Source organism: Ursus americanus, chromosome 26 (genome assembly GCF_024610735.1).
Source record: "Ursus americanus isolate L20-20 chromosome 26, mUrsAme1.1.p, whole genome shotgun sequence".
Taxonomy (NCBI): domain Eukaryota; kingdom Metazoa; phylum Chordata; class Mammalia; order Carnivora; family Ursidae; genus Ursus; species Ursus americanus.
Genome location: NC_142152.1, coordinates 22,148,591 through 22,167,178, shown reverse-complemented (window position 1 = coordinate 22,167,178; position 18,588 = coordinate 22,148,591). Strand labels below are relative to the sequence as shown.

The following is an 18,588-nucleotide window of genomic DNA, read 5'->3' as shown; positions in this document are numbered from 1 at the left end:
CTCTGAAAATTACCTGACTTTTTACTAGTATGTTCTATGAGAGAAAACAGTTTCAGAGTCAAGGAGAGTTGGGTACTGGTATTAAATACAGTGTTCTTTTAGGTACAGTTGTTTAAAAAGATGATCAGAATATTATTTTTGTCGTGTTTTAAGTGCTATTGATTTTGCTTTGTCCAGCTTAATAGCTTGTTGATATACTGTATTATTAATTTTTAAACAATCTCTTCAGTTATTGGCTCACTTCTAGATATTCTGTTCTAAACACATTGCAGCCTTGCTTCTGCATAAAAGTTCAAGTAGTAAACATCGACACAGACTTCCACCCCTTTGAGGAGATTGATGAAGACCTGTATCAGTTTTACACATAGTTTTCAGAAGTTCTTCAGGCCATCAACTTGAAGCAGTGCCAACAGAGTCCAAGTATCATGCCTGTCTGAAAGCCTTTCCCTTCTTAAGAACAACTGTTTCTTTTCCAGCTGTTCTGACTTGGAGCATTCAGGTAGTTTTCCCAAAAGAATATTATTGGGATATAATATTCTAAAATATGTTTAACCCTTCGATCAAGTTGCCTGAGAGGCCAAGAAAGAATCTTTGATTCTTTCATAAGAATAGGGTCTTTTCATTAGCACAGTGATCAGTTGAAAATATGTTCCTGGTGAATAGTGAATGCGTGTCCTCACTGCAGTTGGCTGTTTCAAAGTTAAGAATAAAGTTAACACACAAACTTCTGTGATGAGATTTTTCCATAAAACAAGATTTCCGTTAAGATTGGTCAAAAAAAGAAAAAGCTTTAAGCTCTGAGATAAAAAGTACAGTAGCTTGGTATCTGTATATTAAAATTCAAGTATCCCAAAGGATGAAACCTGGGATAATCTTGAAGTGGAAATGGATACTTAGGTCAGGATGAAGGGGGACAGGATGATTTCATGACAGTTACTGATCACTCTTAACTGTTTTTCCCCTTGTGTTGCATTCCATTTTCTACTTCTGTACAGTGCTGGGCCACTCTTATGTAAGCATTTTACTTTTGTGCGTAACTTATTTGTGTTACTACAACAAAAGCTGTTAATAAACCATGGGTTTCCACGGGGGCCTAGTGCTGGTCATTATTTGGAATACGACGGCTGGTGGCTTTAAGACTACATTAAAAAAAAAAAAAGACCGTGTAGCAGGAAAATATAAATATTTTAGTTTATTCTAGGACTGATTTACTTTGACTCTTTCATTTATAAGCTAATATACTATTTTTCTTTTTTTTTTTTTTTTTAAAGATTTTTATTTATTTTTTCGACAGAGATAGAGACAGCCAGCGAGAGAGGGAACACAGGCAGGGGGAGTGGGAGAGGAAGAAGCAGGCTCACAGCGGAGGAGCCTGATGTGGGGCTCGATCCCATAACGCCGGGATCACGCCCTGAGCCTAAGGCAGACGCTTAACTGCTGTGCCACCCAGGCGCCCCGCTAATATACTATTTTTCAGGATAGGCTTTTTCTTTGTGGATTCATTTTTTTAAATTTGCTTTATTAGAACAAAGGAAATTATACACGCTCCAATCATAGTGTTTTAAGATCTAGTCAAAAAAACAAATAATGACAGAAATGAGTGTTAAACATTGTTCTTAGGCAGTTCCTTCTCTGTTTTTCTTTCTTTGCTGTTTATCTAAAGTATCTATAACTTGTGATATTTCTGTTGAAAAAACTATGTCCTGCTAGATCTTAGTGGATTTTTTTCACTATTAGAGGATTCTGAGATTATGCATATCTGTAAGGAATTAGGTTTTAAGTAGTAATCTTTTTCTTGGGATTGAAATTAATGTTTTTAACCTCTGTTTCAGATCCATCATGTTACACAAAATGGAGGACTTTACAAAAGACCATTTAATGAAGCTTTTGAAGAAACACCAATGCTGGTTGCTGTGCTTACTTATGTGGGATATGGTGTACTTACTCTCTTTGGATACCTTCGAGATTTCTTGAGGCATTGGAGAATTGAAAAGTGTCATCATGCAACAGAAAGAAAAGAACAACAGGTAATTGTTAAGAGTCTTAGACTCTGTAAGTGGAAGCCTTTTATAGCCATCCTGGTATTCTCACTCATTTTTTTCTTTAGGAATTTGGATACATGTGGGGCGCCTGGGTGGCTCAGTCAGTTAAGCATCTGCCTTCGGCTCAGGTCATGATTCTGGGGTCCTGGGATTAAGCCCCACTCGAGCCCCACATGAGCAGGGAGCCTGCTTCTTTCTCTCCCTCTGCTGCTCCCCCTGCTTGTGTGTGTGCACTGTCTCTGTCAAATAAATAAAATCTTAAAAAAAAAAATTGGATACATGTTAAAAATAAAAATATTCCAGATGCATTTAAATGAAAGTATTTCACAAAGAAAGTGAAAAACAAGGTTAAGGCATGGAGAAATCAAAGCATTTAACATATTTCTTATTTTTTAAAGGTTTATTTTTTTATTTGAGAGAGAGTGCATGTGCATGTGTGCTGCAGGGGGAGAGGCAGAGGGAGAGAGAATCTCAAACACAGTCCCTGCTGAACGCTCAGCAGGTTGCTGGGCTGGGCTCAATCCCAGGACCCTGAGATGGTGACCTGAGCCGAAACCAAGAGTTGGATGCTCAACCGACTGAGCCACCCAGGCGCCCCACGTTTAATATATTTCTAATTTAATCATCACAAGAATCTATTCCTACTTGATGAATGAGAAAGCTCAAATTCACAAGTTAAAAGTAACATTTCCTGAGTTGCTTAGTGTCAGAGCTGGTACGCAGACACGGGTCTGAAATGCCAGAAGCCACGTTCTTTATATTGTGCTGTGTCCCAGGTTGTGGCTCCAGTCTTCTGAGAAGACAAAGAAGTTCTGGAGAACTCAGGATGCGTTTTCTCATAGACACATTGTACACAGATGTTTGGCTCACAGATAGCTCCTTTCCCCAAACAAGCCTGAAAACAGAATGTGGCTGAGCTACTCTGTTCACAGTTTAAAAAAACCAAAAAAACAAGAAAGCAATCTTGTTTTAGTAATTGTAAATAGAGATGGTAATGATTATCGCTGGGGGAAAGGACCTCACTTCACTTTTCTGTGTATGCTCCTTTGTACCGCTAGAGTTCTGTACAGGATTACATAAAATTAGAGTGAAATGCCTGGTTTTCCTAAAAACAAACTTGTTTGTTCTTGATATGTGAAGTATGGAAAGGTTGTCTGCTAGTCCAAGGAATATACTAGATTAAAGAAGGGCTTGAGAAATTAGATTTTTTGGTCATCATACCTCTCATTTTTGTGGGGTATTAGAGGAGAGAGGCAGATGTGGTGGCAGCAAGCTCACCGCTGAGAGAGGAGCCATTAGGTATTGGGAATGGGCGGTGGATCTGTGGGGGGAAGGGCAAGGGAGCATCTATAAACATGGTGAAAGAAAGGATCAGAACCAGTCAGTATGGGGATTGAAGATTCTGGTCCTGGGAGAACCCAGGATTATCCGGGCTCTCTTCTCTCTCATCTCAGCCATTCTGCACCCTTCCCAGCCCCAGTACCACAAGTTGGTCATCCTCCTCATTGCCCGGAAATTCCTACAGGTTCATTTCATCAAGAAGCTATTTCTTGAATACCTAATGCAGGCAAAGTCCTGTATTCAGAGCTTGGTCCAGTAGGCCAAACTAGTTTTGATCGCTGAAAACCAAAACAAATTTTTAAATTTTTTGATTCTTCATTTTTTCTACCTTTGTACGTCCCAGGTAAACTTTGTGGCTATAGTGCATCGACAGTATGTTGATTTTGAACATCGTTTAGGTATGGCTTACCTCACTATAAGTTAGAGCTTACTGTATACTTACAGGCTTGTATAGTATTGGGGTTACTTGTTTACAGGCTAGTATCTTCCTGTCAGACTTGAGTTGATGGTGGTTGTGACTGATAGGAGCTAAAGCTTTATTCAATTTATTGAATATTAAATATTCAAATTAGAAAATATTTATAGGGACCTCTCTTAGTGTGGACACACTGTAGAGACCTACTAACTAACAGGTGAAGGTAGGGGTCGGGGATGCTGATTGTGATGGGGAGAGTGGTCCTGGGTGAGGGGGTGGTGTAGGCAAAGGGATGTCTGGGAGAACCTGGAATGTGGGTGTATGAGAGATTGTGTTTTGAATGTCAAAGGAAGATCTTTGGTAGGCAATGAGGAATCTGGGCAATTTTTGAGGAGGGGTGTGCCAGGAGAGTTTGCACAGCTGGTGTTCTATCAAAGTGTGATAAAAAATGAATGAAACAGTGGAGTTGTGTCCAAATTACTTTGTGAGAGTACAGTATGTTTGGAACTTGTTTCATGTTTGCAGAGGATGAATTGACTCCTGAGTATTGTGGCGGCCTGTGAGTACTTGACCTTTGTTTTTAAGTATTAGAACACATAATTTTATTCTTAAGTAGTTTCTGATTTTATTGGGGAAACATAAACTCTTCAATGTAACAGGTCTTTGCAAAGCCCTGTCCTGGTAAATAGTGTTTGAATTGTATGCAGATGTAGAAAAAAAAATAACTGAGTAGCATCGAGTTAATCCGGAAATAATTCTTGGAGGAAGAAGTAATAGGAATATGTGGGACAGAGGGGGACATTTGCTAATTTGAAGGACTGTGCGAATTTATTCAAATTTATTTCAATAGGATTTTCACAGTAGATAACATTAATAGTTAAACCAGCTGAATTGCCATTTTCTTACAAAAATTCAGCTTTTAGAGGGAAGGAAAATCATTCAGCCTTATGGTAGAGCATGTTTGTTTTCTGATTCTGGATTAGATGTAGTGAGAGGGATATGCAGATTTTAAGGTGTTACACTGGAAGAGGTTAGGGAAAGTGCTTGCTTGGGATCATAAAATGCAAATATAATGTTGCCACTTCCTCATTTCACCGAGAGAATGGTGTTTATAACCACATCCTTACTTTCTTCCTCATTCCATTATAGAAGAAAGTCCATTTTAACTATCCTGGTTGTTCATATGTTGCTTTGGGTAGAACTGAGTCCCCTGGTCCCATTATAAAGATAAGTTAGGGGCGCCTGGGTGGCTCAGTCGGTTAAGCAGCTGCCTTAAGCTCATGTCTTGGTCCCGGGGTCCTGAAATCAAGTTCTGCATCAGGCTCCCTGCTCATCGGGGAGTCTGCTTCTCTCTCTCCCTCTGCCCCTCCCCCGACTTGTGCTCTCTCTTACATCTCAAACTTTAATGTCCAAAACATCCCCTCCCGATCATCTGGCTATCTTCCCCATCTTTATGGATGACAGTTCTCTTCTGCCGTTGCTTAGGCTGAAAAGCACAGTGATATCCTTGACTCTTCTTTCTGTCACACACCATGTGTAGCCCATCAGGAAATCCAGATTCAACTACTTATGAACCTGGCCATCATCTCCTCGTGCTTAGCCTCTCACTCATTTGCTGCAGCCACACTGGCCTTTTGCAGTTCCTTGATATACCGGGTACACCACTGTCCCACTGCTGTCGCACTTGCTGTCTGCCTGCCAGGAGTGCTCTTCCTCCAAGTGGTCAAATGGATAGTTCCGTCGCTGCTTGTTCCTTTCTACTGTGGCCACCCTAGCTAAGTTTTAGCATGGCTGTAGCATTTTACAGCCCCCCTTTCTTATGTGATTTTTGTTTCCAAAAGCATTTTTCACTGTTTAAGATATTTTATATTTTGTACATTTGTCTCATTTAGTATCTGTCTCTTTCACCAAAATATAAATTCCACAAGGGCAGAGATTATTGTTACCTTTTTGTTTACGACTGTACGCCCAGTGCCTAGAAGAGTGCTTTGCACTTAATAGACATTCAGTAAATGTTTAAGGTAAGAATAATATTGGGAGTGGTGGTAATAACAATGAAAAGTGTTGAGTCTTTGAATTGAATAGTCAGGGGTGTGTGTGTGTGTGTGTGTGTGTGTGTGTGTGTGTGTACACATGCACAGACAGATGACTCAGTTTTAGATCTAAGAAAACAGCTGTCTTTAATTTTGAAATGTCATTGTGTGCCTTCAGTTTCAGTGGTTGAGAGTTTTGAAGCATCCTGATCTTTACCAGATACTAAGTATCTTAGCACCATCAGACGAAGTAGGTTTTCTTGTGATCAGATGTTAGGCTAAGTAAATTAAGATGCACATTGTTGAGTCAGGCAGCTCAACAAGCTGTGACACATAAACCTTTCAGAAAAAATTGCATGTCATGGAAATGTACGGGCATAGACTTTGGAATGAAAGGGCCTGGATCAGTTCCTGGCTCTGCCTCTGGCCAGTTCCCTAACTGGGAAAGCCATTTTGCCTTTCTGAAGTTGGGAGTAATGTCTTTTTTTAGGAGGGTGCAGGGATATTTAAGAGCAAATGTATATACAATGCAAGATATATCGTAAGTACTCAAGACATACCATAAGTATCATAAGTACTCAAATGGTAAATCTTGTTGCTATTGTTATCATCATCTTTATTATCATCATATTTGGACATCTGGCATTAAGAGCCAGAATTGCTCTTAACAGCCATGGGCAATCGTTATAATAAAGTCAGCTTCTGAAAGTGGTAGTATTCAGCCTTTTCCACTGTGATCTTAAGGCCTGCATAGGCACTAGAATAGGTGGTACCTATTTATTTTAAATAGTATAGGATGTTTTCTAAAAGACTCAACCTCAACCAATAAAGGATATTTATTGGCTAATTATTGAGTTGACTCCAGACTGCTTTTGGTAAGGTCTTCAGTGATACCAAATTAACAAATCCATGAATTTGAATTTTTCTCTTTGAGGCTACTGATAGAAGTCACTTAGCTGGGAACTTCACACCCCGCAGTCCAGAGTGTAGCCTCAACTAGGTATTGTTCTCTGTCTGTCATGTATATCTGCTAGTATATGGGGTTTGTTCGAAGGTCTTCAGGAAACATGTGCATGAGGAGTACATCAGGTTCAAACAGTGCATGAAGGCTATTCATACTTGATTCTATCTTTGGCACTTACCCCCCAGTTAAGTATTTTTTGTCTGGGCAAGTAGCCCTTTAGAGTGCTTGTTACACTGTATTGTAACTTCATTTGTGTGCCACTCCACTAAGAGATCTTGGGAGTGTAGAGGTTGTGTCTTACTCATTTGTATCCTGCCTGGAAAGGACAGCTCAGTAAATGTTTGTTCAGTGACCGAGCAAACAAGTATTAGGTCGGCCCTGACTAAAGTTATTTCACAGTGATTAAACTGAGGAGGAGGAAGGGGGGTGGGAGGGGATGTGGAGTTGGATGGGGGACAGGGTGGGAAGGGTGAGGGTAGGAGTAGTAGGGGTGGCATAGTTTGCAGAGAGAACTGTCACGTTCTTTAATATATCCAGAGTCTGGCAGAAGTGTTCAGTAAGAGGTATTTGAATGGATGAATGAAGAGATAAGTCCTCGAATATTTAAACTGTATGAGATATTTTTGGAAATAGACACTCATCCTTGTTGCCTAGAACTAGAATCCTGAATAGTGATCCCTTTCCATTCCCGTTCTTCATTGCTAAGCTGCAGGGAGTTTGGGTAGCTGCCTCTCAGCTCTCTCCACCAAACCTTCTAACTGCAGTCAGACTGCTACCCTGGCCATGAGTCCCTCCCTTCTGCCATTCTGTCCCACCTGCCTTCGGTCTCTAACATCTCTGTGGCAACTTCCCCGTTATTCTGTGCAAGTCTGTTCCCGTATCAGGGACTTAGTTGTTCTCTCATTGTAAGGATGTGCAATGAGCGGTGAGCTCCCTGATGTTGGCAATCTTTGTTACAGAGATTGGAACCCCCCCCCTCCCCTCCCAGCCACACACCACGAGGTCACTGGTTCCCCAGAGCTCTGCTTCACTTTAGCCTGCAGCCTTTTTTCTATACTGGGTTTTAGGAAGCTTTCTGGTAGATGGGACCAGAGTTTTAAAGTGTTTTCTGATGTTTATATAACAAAAACAAAAATAGCGCTCTTTGTTGCTAATAAAAATTTGTCTGTGTTGGACTATTTCTCTCAGAGTTAATACCTTTAACATTAATGTGCAATGTTTAGAAAGGTTATAAAGACATGAGATCAAGAAGAGTCAGTACTGTTTACCCTATTTGATGTGAATTGAAGAGGATTGAAGACAACTTTTTTTGTTTTGTTTTTTCCTTTGGGAAATAAATGCATGTGAATAGTAGCCAAGGAAGAGTCCCAAATTAGAATTTGGATGTCTTTGTTCCAGTTTTCATTCACTCAGTATTCTTGTTGGAAGAGGAGACTATCAAAAGGGACATACCAGCTAAGTAGTAAGTTTCCAATTGTGATAGACATTATTTGTGGATATTTTCTCTTAAGGCAATGTAAATGTTAGAACCAACTGTGAAAGAGTTGGTATCAGGTACTGCATATTCCCAAGAGTCCTTTCTGGCTCCGCTCAGCCTGATTTAAGATTTTTATCTCCTGTGAGGCTTATTTAGTAGTTTCTTTAGAGTCCAATGTCATAGAAGGTTGTTAATTACAAAATTTTATGAAGAGTCATCTTTAGCAATGAAAGTCTTACAAAATAAGGCTTAAACTTGAATGTTTCTGATTAGCTTATTTAACATAAGTCCAGATCTCAGGGCTGGAAGTTCAACAGTTTGCTAGATACAGTAAAACTATAGTATAGTTTTCTTTTTGTTTGGTTTAGCCCTTATCTTCAGGAGTTGAGTTGATCTAATGTGGTCTGATGGTGTTCTGAGCAGTGGTCATACCACATGGGACATGACATTATGCATTCATTTTAGCCCCACCCAGTTTATTTTTTTATAGACTTAATTTTTAGTGTTAACTTATTTCGCAGAAGAAGGGAGAGCTTTAAGTGCCTGGTCATGGGAATTCATAAGAATTTTTTTTTTTTTTAAACTCCCATCCAAGGAAAGAAACCTGAGATAGGTGTCTTTCTGTATAAACTACCTTTAAGTGTTTCTTGTTTATCATTTTTCTTTGGCTGTTTTTCACTTTGATCCTTGAAAATATGCAGAGGATGGAATTTTAATTCCAGAATTATTTTTCTTGCTTAAAGCTGAAATTATAGTGTTTTTTAATGGCATTTCCCTATATATTACTCGGGAGGCAGGAGAGAAGTCCTTTTGAGGTTATTAGCAAGGAAAATCATTTAAATGACAGAAATGTGCAATTAAGTTTTATTTTTATGAGGCCTACTTATTAAGTTAAATTCTTTGGCTTTATATTCATGCAGTCAGATAGCTATTTACAACCATTTCATATAGGTTAACCATTAGAGCTGAGTGACTTTTACCCGATTAAGAGTTGTTTTACTCTTTTTTTTTTTTTTTTTTAAGTAATCTCTGTGCCCAATATCGGTCTTGAACTCATGATCCTGAGGTCAAGAGTTGCATGCTCTTACTGATTGTGCCAACCAGGTACCCTGAGAGTTGGTTTAAAGTTGTTTTAAGGTAGAGATCTGATGCCTTTCCGAATGTTTTCCTTATCAGTTAATTCAGTGTGATTGACCTCTCCTTTTCAAACACTCTTGCAACATGGAAAGGGAAGTTGTAAAAATTTTGTAAAGTAATTCAGTTAAATTCATGGTATGTCACCATTTGTTGGCAGGACTTTGTGTCATTGTATCAGGATTTCGAAAACTTCTATACAAGGAACCTGTACATGCGGATTAGAGACAACTGGAATCGGCCGATCTGCAGTGTGCCTGGGGCCAGGGTGGACATCATGGAGAGGCAGTCTCATGATTACAACTGGTCCTTCAAGTGAGTCTCAGTTGGGAAATGATTTCTTGACAGCAAGAAAAAAAGAATTTCTTCACATCACTTTATTGCAAGTTGAGTAACCTGTTAAAACAAGAGTAGAAGCTGAGAGTACAGTACAACATAATTCGTTTCCTTGCATGCTGTTCATTGTTACCCGGATTGTTTTTTTGTTATCTAGATTTTTAAAATGCATTTTCTATTACATTTGATACTGTGTTGGGTTATAACTGAAAACAAAATTCGACTTACTAAAAAGAAAAACAAAGAAAAACTGTTCTTTCTGTGATGCCGCTTACCAGAATCAAGTGTTTGAATTTACTTCTGGATATTTTGATTTCTCAGATGATTCAAGAGTATATGGAATGCTTTTACTTAAATAGACTGAATAGTTTAGAAAACTTTTCATATTCATAAAATTTATTGTTTAGATCACACAGGTATTATTACATGATTGCATTGTTACTATTAAAAAAAAAAAAGACAAATAATACAGATAAATGAAATGTTCCCCCCCTGACAACTAACTACTATCCCCTCTGCAAACCCACTTCTCCACAAGTTTTCACTCCCCAGAGGTGACCATTGTTACCAGTTTGTTGTGTATGACTGCTCCAGATGTTTTCTGTAGGGTATGTATGCAGTGAATCTGTGGGGTGACATACAGGTAGTTCTTGATTTATAAAAATGGGATCATACTACAGAAGTCATTTTATGTCTTGCTTTTTTATTTGCTAACATATTGGTAATATCCTGTTTCTCTATATTCATAGCAAGTTCATTATTAGTTGTGGGTACTGAATATCCTAAAGTATAACTGTATGTAGTACATCGAGGTTGGGCGGCGTCATCCTTTGTTAAAAACCCCAAAATCTCAAGAGTTCAAACAGCAGTGGTTTATTTCTTATCCACACTTCATGTCCGCCTGAGGCTGGTGGAGTCTGAAGCGTGTTGTTCTTACTTGTGAGCCCAAGCTGACTGAGCTTCCACACGTGGAATGTGACTGGTCTGTGTGCCTGGGGAAGGGACATGGTAGATAAGTCGTGTAGTGATTTTTTTTTTTTTTTAAGATTTAATTTTATTTATTTTAGAGAGAGAGTGCAAGGGAGGCGTGGAGGGACGCGGAGAAGGAGAGAATCTCAAGCAGACTCCCTGCTGAGCACAGAGCCCGACTTAGGGCTTGATCCCACTACCCGATCCCACCACCCTGAGGTCATGACCTGAGCCAAAACCAAGAGTCGGATGCTCAACCGACTGAGCCACCCAGGCACCCCATCATGTAGTGACTCTTAAAGGATCTTTATGCATATATTTTTTCATATATGTGTGGAAGTTGCTGAGTCAAAGAGTATGTCTGTCTTTTAAATGGATAAGTACTGCCAAACTGCCCTCCAGAAAAGAGGAATGACTGATACTCTTATCTACAGTATATGAGACTGTGCTGGCCAACACTGGGTATGGTCAGTTTTTAAATCTTTATCATTATTGGTAAGTGAAAATTAGTATTTCGTTTTAACTTTCATTTTCGTAATTGGTAGTGAGTTTGAGCTGCTCGTCACCTTGGCCATATTCTCCTTATTTCCTGTATATTGTGCTTTCTTTTGTATTACCCATATGTTTATTATCACATGGAAGTGTTTGATTTGCTCATGAGTTTCATGAACTTTTATGTTATTGAAATACAGGTACACAGGGAATATAATTAAAGGCGTTATAAACATGGGTTCCTACAACTATCTCGGCTTTGCACGGAATACAGGATCATGTCAAGAAGCAGCTGCCAAAGTCCTAGAGGAGTATGGAGTTGGAGTGTGTAGCACGCGACAGGAAATCGGTAAGCGTAGGCTCTGTTTGGCCAGCTGATGTTCTTAACTGTGCTACTTAGGAGGGAATAATGCTGATAGCTAGAATAGTAAGCATCCAAATGCATAGTTGGCCATATAGTTTCTGATGTAATGGATGATTTTAATGCTTTCAACACATTTTGGGACATTACCTTTTCCATCATATTATAAAATATGTCTAGAAAGGTTCCATAAATAATTGATTCATTTATAACTTTAATGTTGACTTTGTTGGCTTTTATAAATGATAGTGGTTAAAGGTGCCACTTACTAGTACTGACCCAATGGACATATGAGGGTTAATGTGTTTCCATACTGGTAAATGGAGGCTGGTAATAATTCCTATCTTATAGGGTTGTTTGAAGAATTAAATAAGCTAATTCATGTAAAATGCTTGTTTTTTGGTAAACACTCAGTAAATGTTAACTATTTTGATTATTATCGTAGGTCTATAAAATGTAAAGGTGAATAGATTTATATAAAGAGAATTAATTTTTTTTTTTTTAAAGATTTTGTTTATTTATTTGAGATAGCGCGAGTGCAGAGGGAGAAACAGGCTGATCAGGGAGCCAGATGCAGGGCTTAAACCCAGGACCCCAAGGTCATGACCTGAGCCAAAGGCAGGTGCTTAACCAACTGAGCCACCCAGGTGCCCCTAAAGAGAGTTAATTTTTGTTCATAGGAAGATTCCAAATTCTTCCATTTTGTTCCAGATAATTGATAACTATAGAAATGATAAGGCAACATCCAGGATATTTATTACTGTGAATCACCCCAAAACTTAGTGGATTAAAACAGTAATTCCTCATTATTTCTCCTGGGTCTAAAGATTGGCAAATGTAGCTGGGTCATTTACACTCAGGGTCCTTAATGATGTGGTTAATGAAGCATTGTGCAGTGATGACATATAGTAATCAGACCTTACATCTTTATAGCATTTTATACTTCATAAATTGCTTGAATCTATTCTCTCTTTTGATCCTCACAAAAGTATCATGAGGTAGATAGAGCAAATACTGTTATTGGTATTTAGCAGATAAGAAACTGAAACCCAGAGAGGTTAAATGACTCGCTTAAAGCTTTGAGGACATGTAGCATCCTAGTTCAGCAGTCTTTTTCTCATCATCTTTTCTGCATTTAGCCAGTATCATTGATCAGTCTTGTTCGGTCCTTAAGGATTTGAGTATTGATATAAAATCGCAATACAAAGTGAGGGAGGATGCTTTTTAATTTATCTTTTGCTACATAACAAATCATTCCATAACTTAGTGACTTAAAACAGAAACATTCATTTATTTGCCTATGGTGCTGCAGTTTGGGGAACGCTTGACATTTATCTTGACTCCATGTGGTATGGGTAGGGCATTCTGGCTGATGACAGAGTGTCCAGGATGGCTTCACTTACGTATTTGGTACCTCAGCTGGGTAGGGGGATCAGGTGAGGGCTGACTAAGCCCTGTATTCCCCTTCCATATAGTCTCTTATCCTCCAGAACCTCTCCCTCTCCATGTGGCCTCTCTTTATAGCAGCTAGTTAGACTGTTTTATGTGGCAGCTGACTCCGAAAGTATAAAAGCAGATGTTGCCAGGCCTCTTAAGGCCTAGACTTGGAAGGGGCGTGTGTTAGCAGGAATGGGAGAAATTGTTGGCAACCTTCTTTACAGGAATTCCATCATAGGTGGCGAATCTGAACGTATTCAACTACTGTTTTCTTTACCAGCCATTTCTCTTCATAATACTCTTCCATGGAGCTTAGTCTGCAAAGGTCGTCACATGTAGACTATGATTTCTTTTTATGAAGTAATGAGTGATTCTTAAATTTGGGATTTGGTGGTATTAACTTCATTAACTTCTCCATACAGGAAACCTAGACAAGCATGAAGAGCTAGAAAAGCTTGTGGCAAGTTTCTTGGGAGTAGAAGCTGCTATGGCATATGGCATGGGATTTGCAACAAATTCAATGAACATTCCTGCTCTTGTTGGCAAAGTAAGACTTAGTCTGTCATTTATGAAAACTCTCTTAATTTTCTTTTGTTTTGTAAAGCATTCAGAGCAAGCCCAAGGTTGTCGTAAACTTCAGACTATACATGGTCTGCCCAAAGATATTTCTCTCACAGATTTTTGGATAGGTATATCCCAAGGAGACTTATATCAGTTGAAGCTTTCTTGCTAGAACCCGTGATTCTTTCTCTTCCATTAGATGACTCTTACCTTCTTCATTTCATAGTTTTGAAAGGGATTCTAAGAAATAAAAACCTCGTAAAAGACTAAAGTTTTGAAAGAAGGAATGTTTAGTTTGGATGATTATTTAACAGGTGGTTTTTCTTAAGTAGAAAAATACGAAAATACATAGGTAGCCTAATACTTGTTCTTATCACAGTGCGTGTTGCTCAGAGATATGTGGGCAAAATATCTGTATATATGTAAAATACAAGTAATGATACAGGTTAAAAGTAATAATACAGGTTAATAATAATGAAGATTAAAAGTAGTAGTAGTAATAATAGTAATGAAAGCACGTGTGTATATTTTTTTACCACACTCTAGGTAGAGTTTGTAAGGGGGCAGTTAAGGAGAGAAAAGATAAGAGACTTTGTAAATCACATTTTAGCAGATTGGCACTCACAGCTTGAAAAGGCCCTCAAGGTTTTTATTTTATTTATTTATTTATTTATTTATTTATTTATTTATTTATTTATTTATTTAGAGAGAGCACATGCGCACACATGCGTGCACAAATTGGAGGGTGGGGAGGGGCAGAGAGAGAGGAAGACAGAGAATCTCAAACAGACTTTGCACTGAGCACAGAGCCCAACATGGGGCTCAATCCCATGACCCTGAGACCAGACCTGAGCTAAAATCAAGAGTTGGATGCTTAACTGACTGAGCCACTTAGGTGCCCCAAAAAGACATAACAATTTTAAATGTATAGGTACCTAATAATAGAGCTTCAAAGTATATAAAGGAAAAACTGATGAAATTGAAAGGAGAAATAGACAAATACATAATTATTATTAGAGATCTCCATTCCCCTCTCTGAGTAATTGATAGAAGAACTAGGCAGAAATTCAGTAAGGTTATGGAACACTTGAAAAACGTTATCAACCAACTTGACTTAATTGACATTTATGAAATACTTCACCCAACAACAGCAAAACATTTACCAAGATAGACCATTTTCTGGGCCATTAAACAAGCCTCAACAAATTTAAAATTTAAATTATTCAAAATATGTTCTCTGAGCATAATGGAATTAAATTAGTAATCAGTAACACAAAGATACCTGGAAAATCCTCAAATATTTGAAAGTTAAGCAACATACTTCCAAATAACCCATAAGCCAAAGAAGAAAGGAAAAATAGAAAATACTTTGAGCTAAATGGAAATGTAGCATATTACAGTATGTGAGATGAAGCTAAAGCAATACTCAGATGGAATATATAGCTTTAAGGGCTTGTATTAAGAAAAAAAAAGTTTTGAATCAGCCATCTACATTAGGACTTCAAAAAAGAAGAGGAAATTAAGCCCAAAGATTTCAAATAGAGGAAGGATAAAATAAAGCTAAATTCAGAAATCAATGAATTAGGAAAAATGAGTGAAACCAAAGGTGGTGGTTTTTGTTTTGTTTTGTTTTAAGATTTTATTTGTTTATTTGAGAGATAGAGGGAGAGAGCACAGAGGGAGAGGGAGAAGCAGGCTCCCCTCTGAGCAGGGAGCAAGACCCGGGCTCAATCCCAGGACCCTGGGATCATGACCTGAGCCAAAGGCAAACGCTTAACCAACTAAGCCACCCAGGTGCCCCCAAAAGGTGGTTCTTTGAGAAAATGATTAAAATAGATAAATTTCTAGCCAGACTGGTGAGAATAAAAAAGAGAGAAGATACAAATTACCAGTAACAGGAATGAGAAAGGGTACATCACTACACATCCTACAGACATGAAAAGGATAACAAGGAAATATTAAGAAAACTTTATCAACAACTTAGATACAATGGACAGATCCCTTGAAAGACATAAATGTATGGTTCTTTGACGTCACATTGGTTATAATACATTCCTGTCCTGCGTTTGAGTGGTATAAATCTTCAGATTCTTATTTGGAATTTCTCAGAATTTTTCACACTAGAGGGTTAAATGATCTCCTCCTGCTCTTCCCTGTATGTTCAGATACTAATCATGTAGAATTAGAGATCTTGTATACAGACTTGGAAGATACTACCTTAAAGATTTATCTTTCAAATCAGATATTACAATTGAATGTTATTATGTATCATTTAATCATTAAAGGCAGGAACTAATTCAGTTTTAATATTTCTTTGAATCTGATGCTAAATTTCTATGTGAGGTGGTTGATTATTCAGCTTAAAGGGGGGGGGGAGGACAGTATATTATAGATTAAGAGCATGTGTTCTGGAAGCAGAGCTTTGTAATGAGTCACTCACTAGTCTTGTGACCTTGGGCAAGATTTGTGACTCCTCTAAAAGGGAGTTTCCTCTTATGTAAAGTGGGGATAATAATAGTACCTGCCTCCTAGATTTTTTTAATGGGGATTAAAAGTAATAATGCCTTTAAAACCCTTAACATAATGCTGGAAACATATTAAGCACTTAGCTTTTAACTGCTGACATTTAATTTTTATTTTATTTTCGAACTAAGGATATAATAGCCTCATAGTAGATTGATACATAGAAATGGTGAATATGGCTATCTAAAAAGGAAGCAAATAGCAAGTTATATTGCAGATTTTATCAGAAAAAAAAATTAGCTGGAAAGAGAAGAAAATAAATTGTATGGAAGGGAAGGAGGGGGATCCTTTTAAGGTATAGTGGAATGCCAAGAGTGGTAAGTAAAGGGTTTGAAGACTTGAAGAAGAGAAATTCAGTATCTCAATCATTTTATTCCCCGGTTTCTCTCTCTCTCTCTCTCTTTTTTTTTTTTTTCCAAAGATTAATTTAGAGTTACAGAAGAATTGTAAAAGAATACAGAGTTCCTGTATATACCCTTCACTCTGGCTCCTTTTATGTTAATATCTTACATAACAGTGGAATTTATCAAACCCAAGAAATTAACCTTGATACAATACAGTTAACTAAAGTACAGAATTTAGTTTCACCGGGTTTTTCACAGTTACCATTTTCTGTTGAGGATCTGCATGGTATCTTCTCAGGCTCCAGTCTGTGACAGTTCCTGTCTTTCCTTGTCTTTCGTTACCTTGGCTCTTCTGAAGGAAGAGTTGTTGCTTCTCCCCTACTCATTTATATTAGTATAGATTCCTGAATATTTTACTATTTGGGTACAGCACGATTGCCCTTTATTTTGTTGCTCAAGTTGTTCCGGTTTTGGCCATTGGGAGATCTTTTAGGTGGGCTCCTATGCCATTCGAATATGTGCTCCTCTTTTTTCTCCCTAAGGAGCACTTTCTTTGTAGCATGACAAGAGGCTCTGGGTTTGCTCTTTTTTTTTTTTTTTTTTTTTTTAAACCTAGTTTAGCCTTGGGGTCAACCAGTTGTCCACTGAGCCATGGTTCCTTTTACTGGAGGATGGTATTTAGAAGTCAAGGTCTGTTGTGTTTATGGCCACTTGGGTGTCACTGCTTCTTGTCCCTCAGTGCATAGAGCTAGAAAAATATATGCATGTATACTAACTCATGCATACACAAGTATGTGCATGTGTATACATTACACATACATTTTAAAACCCATCACCCCACACTGGTACCTCCAACTCTACTCTCCTTTTTAATGTACACATTTTTAACTAGGTAGCTTTTTATCTTAATAATAAAAACTTTACACACAGGAAAAATTGCAGACATCTGCTGTTACAAGTTTCTTAACTATCCCTCTAAGAATATTTTGTTATAAATCAGTGTGTGTGTGTGTGTGTGTGTGTGTGTGTGTGTGTGTGTATGTGTGTGTATCTTCTTTTATTCTCCTGGGAACATACTGATACTTTCTGCACCTTACTGATACTTTCTGCACCTTACTCTTAAAATCTAATTGGATATTTTGAGGACACTGTTAACAGAAAAACCTGTTTCTGAGTTCAGATCTTACAGGTTGAAGGCCTGAGCTGTGGAAGAGTAAGAACCTGGGATGAAATAAAATCCCTGAGAACTTCAGCCTTTTCTTGTTGCCTTAGGAGAAACTCATGTTTGCATGTTAAAGTAGAGCTTGTTGAGGGATTTTAAAGGCAAAATTGAGGCCTACACTTCATGTCAATGGGGAGAGTATTAGTAAGTGGAATCCTCATTGAATTTGGGGTATTATTAGGAGTGAGAGGAAGAATGCTTTACTCCCTCAACTCCCTTGTCCCCCACTTTCCCCCCACAAATAACAGTACATCATACCAAAACTCATATGGAATGCCATCAAACCAGCAAAACTGAAACCCTATGAAGACTATCTGATATATCAGATTTTAGGTATAAATAAAAGCCTGTTGCTACATATCTGAATATTTAAGTCAGTCACAGGACTGAAGAAATTAAAAGGCTAGAATTTTGTATCTACTTCTAAGTTAATTTTGCAAAACAAAAATATGTGTACTTCTTCTTGAAATTGATAATTTTGCCGTTGTACAAGCTTTCCTTAATAAGAGCATTATTAGTGATTTTAACGTTTTCTAATTTGTGTAACTAAACCTTTCCTCTTAGCTTCTTACCTTTCTGTGCTGGTGGTTTTGCAGGGTTGCCTGATTCTGAGTGATGAACTGAACCACGCATCGCTGGTTCTAGGAGCCAGGCTCTCGGGAGCAACCATTCGAATCTTCAAACACAACAGTGAGTTTGATGTGGAATTCACTGCAGGCTTTAGTGTTGAATATGCTTTGGGTTAATGGCAGTGGTAACATTAGTTACATTAATAATGGAAGATATAAATGAAGCATGTAGCAACATTTAAAATGGCCTTCTGGTCCAGTCTTGTAAAAGTTAGCCTCTTCGTCATTAGAAATAGAGGCTGAAGGAAGCTTTTTAATGCAAAATACAACATTCTCCTTTTATTTAGCTTTCAACTCTTTCATCTTCC

The 18,588-nt window shown here is 38.1% G+C and overlaps 1 protein-coding gene across 1 annotated transcript in view; it reads left to right on the top strand.

Annotated features, from left to right (window-relative positions):
- SPTLC2 (serine palmitoyltransferase long chain base subunit 2) overlaps positions 1 to 18,588 on the top strand; it is a 96,856-nt gene that overhangs the window by 22,616 nt on the left and 55,652 nt on the right. Inside the window, exons 2-6 of the mRNA XM_045807723.2 lie at positions 1,833 to 2,027; positions 9,567 to 9,721; positions 11,404 to 11,552; positions 13,424 to 13,548; positions 18,248 to 18,341. Of these exons, the coding sequence (XP_045663679.1) occupies positions 1,833 to 2,027; positions 9,567 to 9,721; positions 11,404 to 11,552; positions 13,424 to 13,548; positions 18,248 to 18,341 (718 nt within the window). The remainder of the gene's footprint in view (positions 1 to 1,832; positions 2,028 to 9,566; positions 9,722 to 11,403; positions 11,553 to 13,423; positions 13,549 to 18,247; positions 18,342 to 18,588) is intronic.